The sequence below is a fragment of the Chrysemys picta genome, chromosome 17 (genome assembly GCF_011386835.1).
Source record: "Chrysemys picta bellii isolate R12L10 chromosome 17, ASM1138683v2, whole genome shotgun sequence".
Classification (NCBI taxonomy): Eukaryota; Metazoa; Chordata; order Testudines; family Emydidae; genus Chrysemys; species Chrysemys picta.
In genome coordinates, this window is record NC_088807.1 from 19,196,595 (window position 1) to 19,207,325 (window position 10,731).

The window sequence follows — 10,731 nt, forward strand, 5'->3', positions numbered from 1 at the left end:
TGAATTTATTATTAATTCTTGTCTAATAGTAATTCTTATTAACAAGCCTAAACTATTGATCAATTATTATGAATTCTAGTCTAGCAATAATGGCTCTTATTAACAATTCTAGGCTATTAATTAATTACTTGTTCTGAATGCTGGTGTAACCATAATAAATCCTATTGACAATTCAAGACTATTGATTAATTATTATTATGAATTCTAGTCTAATACGAATGATAATAATTCTTATTAACAGCGTTAGGCTATTTATTATTCATATTATGTGTTTTCTGGTGCGTATTAGTTATTGCTATTAGTCTAATAATACTAATCACTATTATGAACAATTCTAGGTTATTTAATATTATTCATAGACACTTAGGTTTTCTTATATTGTTATTATTACACATTTTGGGTCTTTGTCATTATTAATAGACATGTCTCGGGTGTTATGAAGACTCGGCTCGCAGGACGATCACTATTGTTAGCCGTAATGGAGTTTTTGAACAGGGTTAATTATGTTCATGCACAGTCCAGACTGTTAAGCTTTATGTCATTAAGAACGTTAAGTTGCTGCTCAGTATTTCATTATCATTATTAACGAACGTCGGCTGCGTTGTGTTACTATTGGTTAATATTCCCACCTCTAGACTCCGCTGATTTACTCCCCTTTCGACGCGCTCCTGGGTCGCTCTTACGAGCCGTTCCAGGCCATTGGCTTCCCCCCCTCCCCCAACACTCTTAAACCCGGGCTTGTGTCTACAGCGCACCCAGCTCGGGCCGGCAGTCGGTCGGTCATGCTCTGCCGTCCCCACCTGCCCGGTCACCGCGAGCATCCAGTCCTTCCCCCGCTGGGTGCCGAGAGCCACTGAACCAAACTGCAAACCCTGGGTATGATGGAAACCACTGCAAGCCAAGGGGTCCAGCCACCCCCCAGCACCTCCGCCTCCCGTCCCTCTTCCTGCTTCATTCCAGCCCCGAAAAGTCTCAGCACGACCCCCTGCCCCCAAATGGATCCACGCCGGCGTCTCACCTCTCACCCCAAGCAGGCGAGCGCCTGGGGCCTGTTCCCCCAGGGCCCGGACTTCGCAGTCCTGGGATCACCCGGGGTTTGTTTGCTTTCAATTAGGTCCTGGGTTTACGAGACCCCACCATCCCGCCCCTTTGCCCAGTTTACAAGCCCCAGGGTCCCGGCCTCCACGCGAGCCGATTGCCCTGCTGAAATCAGAGTTTTATTACCTCCGCGCGGCTCCGATTCGTTCAACCTCCGACGGGAGAAGGGGAAACGGCCGGGCGAGCTGTAAAATTGGATGTTGTTTTCTAAAGAGCCCTCCCCCGCTCTCACCACTAGCCCCCACTCCCCTCCCAGAGCCGGTGATAGAACCCAGGAGTCCTGGCTCCCAGCCCCCCCTGCTCTAACCACTAGACTCCACTCCCCTCCCAGAGCTGGGGATAGAACCCAGGAGTCCTGGCTCCCAGCCCCCCCTCCTCTAACCACTAGACTCCACTCTCTTTGGTTAGAGCGGGGGGAGGGGGGAGAGCCAGGACTCCTGGTTTCTCTCCCTGGCTCTGGGAGGGGAGCAGGGTCTAGGCGTTAGACCAAAGGATCACATACTTCCTACAGCGTTAGCCAAAAACACTCACAGCTCTTCGATTTCTCACCTTCAGCCCAGCTCCCGCTCTGGCTCTGAGCACAGCTGCCCACAGCTCCCACTCGCCTTATTTCCTCCAGCTGTGAATATCTTCTCCCTTCCTACCCGCCCCCTACCCACCCTGGGCCTGCTCCAGCTAATACCCCAGTATTGATACTGTCACCCTGAGCCTGTTACAGCTAATACCCCAGTAGTGATACTGTCACCCTGAGCCTGTTATAACTAATACCCCAGTAGTGATACTGTCACCCTGAGCCTGCTCCAGCTAATACCCCAGTACTGATACTGTCACCCTGAGCCTGTTACAGCTAATACCCCAGTAGTGATACTGTCACCCTGAGCCTGTTACAGCTAATACCCCAGTAGTGATACTGTCACCCTGAGCCTGTTACAGCTAATACCCCAGTAGTGATACTAACACTCTGAGCCTGCTCCAGCTAATACCCCAGTACTGATACTGTCACCCTGAGCCTGTTACAGCTAATACCCCAGTAGTGATACTGTCACCCTGAGCCTGTTACAGCTAATACCCAGTAGTGATACTGTCACCCTGAGCCTGTTACAGCTAATACCCCAGTAGTGATACTAACACCCTGAGCCTGCTCCAGCTAATACCCCAGTATTGATACTGTCACCCTGAGCCTGCTCCAGCTAATACCCCAGTATTGATACTGTCACCCTGGGCCTGTTACAGCTAATACCCCAGTAGTGATACTGTCACCCTGAGCCTGTTACAGCTAATACCCCAGTAATGATACTAACACCCTGAGCCTCCTAGAGCTAATGCCCCAATAGTGATGGTAAAATCCCGAGTATGTTGCCGTTAATGCCCAAACACTGGTACTAATATCCTGAGTCTGATGCAGCTAATACCAAAGTACTGATACACACAGAGCCCCGGGCATAGGGAGGAGAATGGGGGGCCCTGGCGCAAGGGGTGGGGGGCACAGAGCTCCTGGCATGGGGGAGGGGGCACACAGAGCCCCGGGCACAGGGTTAGCAGATGGAGGGTGCAGGGAAGTCCCTCAAATGCAGGGGCCAGGAGGGTGGCCCCCAGGCCCTGGAGGGTGCACAGAGCCCTGCGGGATGCCGTGAGCTCAGCCGACAAGCAACAACACATGAGACCCTTGAGTGCTAAAATATGAGCAAATGGTGCCTCTGGGCCCCCACCCTGTTCTGCCAGGCCCCCCCCCCCCAACAGCTGGCAGAGACACCACATGTGTGTGTGCGTGTGGGGCAGTTACACTGTAATACCCCCCCCCCCAGCACATCGACACTTTTCTTTCTTTTTCTTGTCTCTTCTTCATTCTTTCCTTTCCATTTCCCACTCCTTCTCTTCTTCTTTCTCCTCCAAAATGTTCTATTTTTCATCCTCTCTCTTCCCCCCTTTTCTGATTTGCTGCATTCATTCTTTCCTTTTTCAGTCTTTCGTTCCCGCTCGTCTCTCGTTCATTCATTGTCCCTTTTCATCCTCTCTTTTCAGTTTTCCATTCCACCTTCCTTGGGTCATGTCCTCTCTTTCTCTTTTCCATTCATTCTTTTCTGATTTGCATTCATCTCCAGTTAGTGTCTTCACATTTTTCTGCTTCGTTCATTCATTCGATGTTTCTTTTCACTTCTGTTTCATTCACTCTCTTTTGCTTTCATTCTCACTCTTCCTTTCCCATTTTCAATTTTTCTTTCTTTTTCATTCATTTTCCAATTTCGCCTTAATTTCTTCATCCCACATTTCTTTTCAAATGTCCATTGTCTTTTTCTTTCATTCATTCTTTCCTGTTTTTCATTCTCTTTATCATTCATTCTCTAGTTAAGTTTTTTATTTTTATTTTTCATTCTTTACTTTGCTATTTTTCATCCATTCCCTCCTTCATTCTTTTCTATTTTCAATTCTTTCTTTTTCATTCGTTTTCTTTTTCATTCTTTTTCCCTTTCTCTTTTTCATTCATTCTCTGTTGTCTAGTTACTTTCCTCATTTTTCTTTTTCATTCATTCATTTCTTTTCAGTTGTTCATGAATTCTTTTTCTTACTTTCGTTCACTCTTTTATTCGTTTTCTATTTTCAATTCTCTTTTTCATTCACTCTTTTCTTTCTCATTTTCTCTTTTTCATTTATGCTCTATCGTCTAGTTAATTTCCTCATTTCTTTTTCATTCATTCACACTATTTCTTTTCTATTTTTCATTTATTCTTTGTTCTTTCATTCATTCTCTCTCTTTTTCACTCATCCGTTTTCTTTTTCATTCATTCTTTTCTATTCTTACTGCTCTCTTTCCCCCATTCTTTGCTTTTCTAACACATTCTTTCGCTCCATCCATTCGCTAATTTATTTTTTCACTTGCCATTTTCATTCTTTTCAATATTTTTGATTCGTTCTCACTTTTCATCCCATTTTCGCTTTTTCAGTCATTCGTTCTTAGCTAGTTTTCATTTCAATCTCCCTCTCAATCTTCTCGTTTTTAATCATCTTTTTTTGCTAATTAATTTATTCATTCTCTTCCCTGTTTTTCATTCTTTCTTTTCTCCTTTTACAGCCCTTCTTTCTTTCTTTTCAGAGTTTCACGTCTTTCCTCATTAGTTCTTTCCTCTCATCCACATGCACATTTCCCAAGCAAGCCCACCTTCCACTTCTCCTTCATCTCTCGCTCTGCACCCATCCGGAGTCGATACCCAACTCACCCCGAACAGCCAGCCCCGAACCGTGTGTTGGGGCTTCTGGATCTGACCCCCCCACCCCATTTATGGGACCCAGGACTCCTAGTCCCGGCTCTGGGAGGGGAGTGGGGTCTAGTGGTTAGAGAAGGGGGGCAGGGAGCCAGGACTCCTGGGTTCTCTCCCCGGGGAGGGGAGTGTCCCTCCCACACCCAGTCAGATTCACACGTCTCACTACGGACCCAGATGGGCGCCTCCTAGACCCCACTCCGATTTGGGGTGCACGGGGGGCTCTTGACAAACCGATACCGCCGGGACGCCCCCGGACTCGCTTGGACTCACCATGCAGTGGGGGAGACGGTCGCCCCCCGAAAGACGAGCCAGACCCCCCGGATTCTCCGAGCAGGGGACACGAACAGCGAGCCGGGTGCAGCTCCCCAAGGCAGGGGCTGGGGTCGCCCGGCGTTCCCCACTGAGCCCTCCAGCCCGGCGCTCCAGAGGGGCCGGCCGTGGTGAGAGGCGTGTGGGGCTGGGAAAAGGAGGGGCGGGGGCGGGCCGGGAAGAGGGAGCGAAGGGAGGAATCAGCAGAGAGGATGGGGCCGGCGGCTCTCAACCTTCCCAGACGCTTGTCCCCCTTTCACGAGGGGGATTTGTCCTGCGTCCCCCCAAGAGTCGCCTCGCTTACAAACGAGGTGCTTCCAAAATCAGACCTAAGAATCCAACCGGGCCCCAGCCACAGCGTGGCTGAAAAACTGCTGCCTCTCGCCTTCTTCCCTGTAATCATCAACTCACCCAAGTGGGACAGAAACCCTGGACTTACTCCCCGGGGACGGGACACGGCGCCGTCCGAACCACCCACTGTCCGCACGAAATGTTCCTTCGGACGGACTTCGCCGGCGCTTTTGATGTCCCCTGGTTTGCAAAACCCGGCAAATCTCTGGATGAGCTGATGGACCCCCTGGGAGACCTCGGCGGACCCCAGGGAAACACGGACCCCTGGTTGAGACCCACTGGATGGAGGGTCGTGGCTGGGTTCAGACCTTCCCCTCTAGGGGGCGCCGGGCTCCTATCCGACCCCAGGGCAGGGACTGGCTGGCTCAGGGGGCAGGGAATGGGGCACGAGGGGCGGAGGGACGTGGTTTTATTCTCAGCTGCCCCAGAGCTGTAAAGTGGGGAGAATGATTCTCTTGGGGTCTAGTTAGAGTGGGAGCTCCATGGGGCAGGGGCTGTCTCTGGGTCTGTGCCGCACCCGGCACAATGGGGCCCTTGACGTCCCCCCAGCTCTGCCAGTGCCCCTCACTCCCCACCGGCAGCCCCCTGTTAACCCAGCTCTGGGATCCCCCAGCCCTGCTGGTGCCCCTCACTCCTGACCCACAGCCCCTGCTAGCCCCCCCAGCTCTGCCGGTGCCCCTCACTCCCGACCCACAGCCCCCCCTCCCATTCCCAGCTGGCCAGCTCTGTCCCTCACTTGATGAAAGCAGCCATCAATCTCCATGCTGGTTTTATGACCCCCTCCGCCCCCGCCCCGGGTTCCCCATTCGGATCAAAGGTTAATTAATCCGAAGCAGACCGTGTCCAGAGTTATTCTGACCCCCGCCCGGGCAGGTGGTCCCAGCCCTGACACACAAGCCGCTATGAAAGACCAACAGGGCCCCGGCCCTGCCAAGGGGCCGGGGGCTCAGCGGGGGGCTGGGGGACACAGCAGCCATTTGGGACTCAGCTTGGAGGGGGAAGGAAAGCCAGGTGGGATTAACCCCGAATCAGAGACGCCTGTCGCCCTAAAGGAGCTCGGATTTCACACGCCCGGCGCTGGGACGCAGCCCCTCTGGGGTGGGGCAGGGCAGCCCCTCTGGGGAGGGCATGGGGGTTGGGTATGTGGAGACCCCTCGCCTGGCACCAGGATGCAGGTCCTCTGGGGTGGGGCAGGGGCTGGGTACAGGGGGACCCCTCGCCTGGCTCTGGGACATGGCCCCTCTGGGGTGGGGCCCGGGGGCTGGGTATCTGGGGACCCCTTGCCGGGTGCTGGGATGTGGCCCCTCTAGGGTGGGGTGGGGACTGCGTATCTGGGGGTCCCCTCACCTGGTGCTGGGATGTGGCCCCTCTGGGGTGGGGCCCGGGGGTTGGGTATCTGGGGACCCCTTGTCCAGTGTGGCCCCTGGGGGGTGGGGCGCAGGTAGGGTGACAAAATGTCCCAATTTTATAGGGACAGTCCCGATATTTGGGGCTTTTTCTTGTCTAGATGTCTATTACCCCCCCACCCCCTGTCCCGATTTTTCACACTTGCTGTCTGGTCACCCTAGCAGGGGCTGGGTATCTGGGGTCCCCTCGCCCAGGTCAAGGTGGGAGGGGTTTAATCTTGGCGTGTGATTGGCCAGCCCATTGTGATGTCAGGGGTGGGTGCCGAAGGCGATTGGCCGCGAGGCAGAGGGGCGGGGCGGCGCCTTGTCGCCCCCCAGTGGCCGGCCATGGGCTGGGCGCTGTGGCTCGCTGTGGGCGCTGGGGGGCTCTGGGGGCCGGGGCTGCCTGCGCTGCGACCCCGGCTCCATGCGGCTGCTGCGGGAGCTGAAGGGGCCCTACCTGGGCCAGCAGCTGCGGGGGGACCCGGACCTGCGGGCGCGGCTGGAGGCCCTGCTCGAGCGCAGCCTCCAGGGGCTGGCGGAGCTGCCCATCGGGGAGCAGAGCTACATGGGGGTCATCGGTGCGCAGGGGCCCCCTCCCCCGCCACCCAATACAGCCCGGGGGGGGGGGGAGAGGGAGTTGGGGGATGTTAGGAGGGGGCGGCTGTCGGGGGGGGGGGCGCGATCCCAGAGCTTTGGGTCTCATCCCCTTTGCTGCCCCCCCCCACTAACACGTCACCCCCCCCCCAGACGAGAAGACGATGGGAGAAGCTGCCGCCCACTTCAGACGGGCCGTGACCCGAATCATGGAGAATGACTTCAAAGGTACCAGCCCCGGGATGCCCCTCACTCCCGACCCGCAGCCCCTGCTAGCCCGGCCCTTCCCCCCCACCCCACCCTAGCCCTGCCGGTGCCCCTCACTCCCGACCCGCAGCCCCTGCTAGCCCGGCCCTTCCCCCCCACCCCACCCTAGCCCTGCCGGTGCCCCTCACTCCCGACCCGCAGCCCCTGCTAGCCCGGCCCTGGGCTCCCCCCATAGCTCTGCCGGTGCCCCTCACTCCCGACCCGCAGCCCCTGCTAGCCCGGCCCTTCCCCCCCACCCCAGCCAGCCCTGCCGGTGCCCCTCACTCCCGACCCGCAGCCCCTGCTAGCCCGGCCCTTCCCCCCCCACCCCAGCCCTGCCAGTGCCCCTCACCCCCGACCCGCAGCCCCTGCTAGCCCGGCCCTGGGCTCCCCCCATAGCTCTGCCGGTGCCCCTCACTCCCGACCCGCAGCCCCTGCCAGCCCGGCCCTCCCCCCCCACCCCAGCCCTGCCCTGCCAGTGCCCCTCACCCCCGACCCGCAGCCCCCTGCCAGCCCGGCCCTTCCCCCCCACCCCAGTCCTGCCGGTGCCCCTCACTCCCGACCCGCAGCCCCTGCTAGCCCGGCCCTTCCCCCCCACCCCACCCCACCACTGCCAGTGCCCCTCACTCCCGACCCGCAGCCCCTGCTAGCCCGGCCCTGGGCTCCCACTTCCTATTGCCAATGAGGCAGCGCCCCCTGCTGGCTGCTCTGCGGTTTTGCAAGTCGATTAACCCTTTGAAACCTGAACCGCTTAGACGACGTGGGTCGATTCTAGGCAAGGGTCTTTTCGCGGGGGAGGGAGGGGCGGCGTTTGCTATGAATGTGGCTGGGTGGGATATGGGGGAAGGGCCCCGCTTTGGTATGGGGGAGGGGCGTCTAGTTTTCAGTTAAATTCCCCTGTTGCCTCTTGAACCTAACGATGGGGCGGGGCCGGAGCTGCGCTGCTGAGTCACATGGTGCGGATTTGAGCGGTTGGGTTGCGGTGGCTGAGGGTTATGGGCGGGGCTAGACGGGAGCCACGCCCACATGGCTGCCCAGCTGTCTGGGGCCATGGCACTTTCCTGTGTGGTGTTCACAACGCACTGGTTGCTCTGCAGATGGGCAGCTCTTCAACGAGGTGATGTGGAGCCTGCAGGAGCTGAGAGAGACCTTCACAACCCTCATGGCCCGATTCCAGAGAGAGGGTGAGGGGGAAGGTGCCCCTCACTCCCGAGCCGCAGCCCCCTGCTAGCCCCAGCTCTGCCGGTGCCCCTCACTCCCGACCTGCAGCTCTGTTCCCCAGGGCATGGGGGGGGGGGATAAGCCCCATTTCTCACCCTTCTTCTTCCTTCTTGTTTTGCAGTTTTTTGCCCGAATAAGTGTGGTGAGTGGGAGCCAGAGGGGATGGGGGGGGGAGGGACAGATCCTGGGGGAGGGGTGGGGGGGTTCCAGGGACCCTGTCTCTGATTCCCTGGGGGGTCAGGGATGCCCGTGCTGGGAAGGTCCTATCCTTGACTGCACTCCAGGCTAGGGCGCCCTGACCTCCTAATGCTAACCCCCCACAGCCGCTCAGGGCCTCCCCCTAACCCCCAGTGATCTCCCCCCCCCCCGCCAGCCCCAGAACGCCTGGGTCCAATTCCCCCAGCAAGTCAGGTTCTGACTCCCGGGACACCGGCACCAACCTTACCCCGGGGGGCCTTCACCCCACCCTAGCTACTGGGGCCCTGACTCCCCGGGCCCTGACCTCCCCCTGGGCTCTGACCCCCCCCTCCACAGGGCGCATGGTTCACCAGTTCATCGACTGCCGGGCCTGCGGCACCGAGCTCTACTCCTGCAACCGGGACCTGCACTGTGGGGGTGAGTGGGGGGTGCTTAGGGAGGGATGGAGGGGTCAGATGATGGGGGTGGGGGTTGGCTGTGAAGGGATGGGAGGGTCTAGAGACCTCCAGCCTGTGTTGGGGTTTCACTCCCAGGCTCCAGGGCCCGGCTTCTCCAGCAGGGACAGGAAGGAAAATTCCCCCCATCCCCACCATGGCCAGGTGCATTGTGGGTAACAAGGGGGTCTTCTATATCTAACTCTGGCCACTGTCAGAAACTGGACTGGATGGGCCCATTGACCGGGGCCGGGGTGGGTACTGGGATGGATGGGCCCACTCTGATGCAGGGGGCAGGCTGGTGTGGATAGGCCCATTGCTCTAATCTGAGGGGGGTTACCGGGGTGGATGGGCCCATTGCTGTGACCCAGGGCACACTGCTGGGGTTGGGGGGGGTTACTGGAGTGGGTGAGCCCGGGGTGGGGGGGGGTTATGGGCTCTGATATCTGGGTCTCTAGCAGAGCGGAGGCTGCGGGTCCAGCAGGACGATGACCTGATCCTGGACTGTGCCTTGACCTGGCACCGTGCCAGCTACGGTGCCAAAAGCTACCGCTTCTACCGGGTATGGCGCCCCTCACTCCCGACCCGCAGCCCCTACCAGCCCAGCCCTGCCGGTGCATCTCACTCCCGACCCGCAGCCCTTACCAGCCCAGCCCTGCTGGCGCCCCTCACTCCCGACCCGCAGCCTCCGTGATCCCCGCGTCTCTCCCGCAGGCGGTGGGGGGCTCGGAGCAGGTCATGGTCATGGGCCCCGACGCCTTCCTCGTGAAGAAGGAGGCGACAGCGAACGACTCGGGGCGCTATCGCTGTGAGATGCTGAATGCCCAGGGCTGGGTCTGCTCTGAGCTGCGCTTCCAGGTGACAGGTGAGGTGGACAGAACCCAGGGGTCCTGGCTCCCAGCCCTGCCTCCCTCTAACACCTGTCCCCTCCCCCTTGCAGTGACCCCCCTGCTGGGGAATAGCACCCCACCACCTGTGCCACCCCTGCTGGGGCCCCTGACGCTGCCCTCCCCATCACGGAGCCCGACCCCCTCGGGGGGCCCTGGAGACTGGACCGTCTGGGTCATCATCGGGAGTAGCGCCGGTCTGGTCCTACTGCTCATCGGGGGCTGGTGAGTCCGGATGCCGGGGCCCCCCCACCCTTCCTCCCGGGGGGCAGGGCCCCCATGTGCCAGGGGCTGCGTGTCTGGGGGAGGCTGGGGGGCAAGGCCCGTGCCGGGGTGGGGGGCAGGTGCTGGCTCTGTCCCCCCCCACCAGACAGCTCCCCCGTCTCCTTTACCTAACCCGCCCTCCCCTCCCCCTCCCTTACAGCGCCTGGCTCTATCGCCGCCAGCAGGAGGTGCCAGAGAAGGACGGTGGCAGCCAGGGGGGGCCGCTGAAGACGTGACCCGCCCCCCCACTCCAGAGCCGACCCCCCCCCCAGCCCTGGTTCCTCCCACCTCCAAGGTGGGAAACCCTCCCCCCGGTACTTTTAAATAGAGAGGATTTTATTGCCAATGCACTGTCATCCCGGACTCCTGGGTCCTGTCCCCACCTCTGGATGGGGGGGTGGAGCTGGGAGCCAGGACACCTGAGTTCTATTCCTAGCTCAGCGTGATTCAGTTTCCCTCCTATGGACCACCCCCTCAGCTA

General features: G+C 58.4%; 1 protein-coding gene across 1 annotated transcript; it reads left to right on the forward strand.

The window, feature by feature from the left end:
• The first annotated feature begins 6,751 nt into the window (after positions 1-6,751).
• On the forward strand, positions 6,752-10,727 carry IZUMO1 (izumo sperm-oocyte fusion 1). The gene is given in 10 exon segments (XM_065571901.1): positions 6,752-6,771; positions 6,773-6,984; positions 7,154-7,228; positions 8,344-8,430; positions 8,589-8,609; positions 9,002-9,082; positions 9,561-9,661; positions 9,814-9,964; positions 10,040-10,211; positions 10,411-10,727. Coding segments are annotated over 10 exon segments (996 nt in total). The 3' UTR covers positions 10,487-10,727.
• The last annotated feature ends 4 nt before the right edge of the window (positions 10,728-10,731 follow it).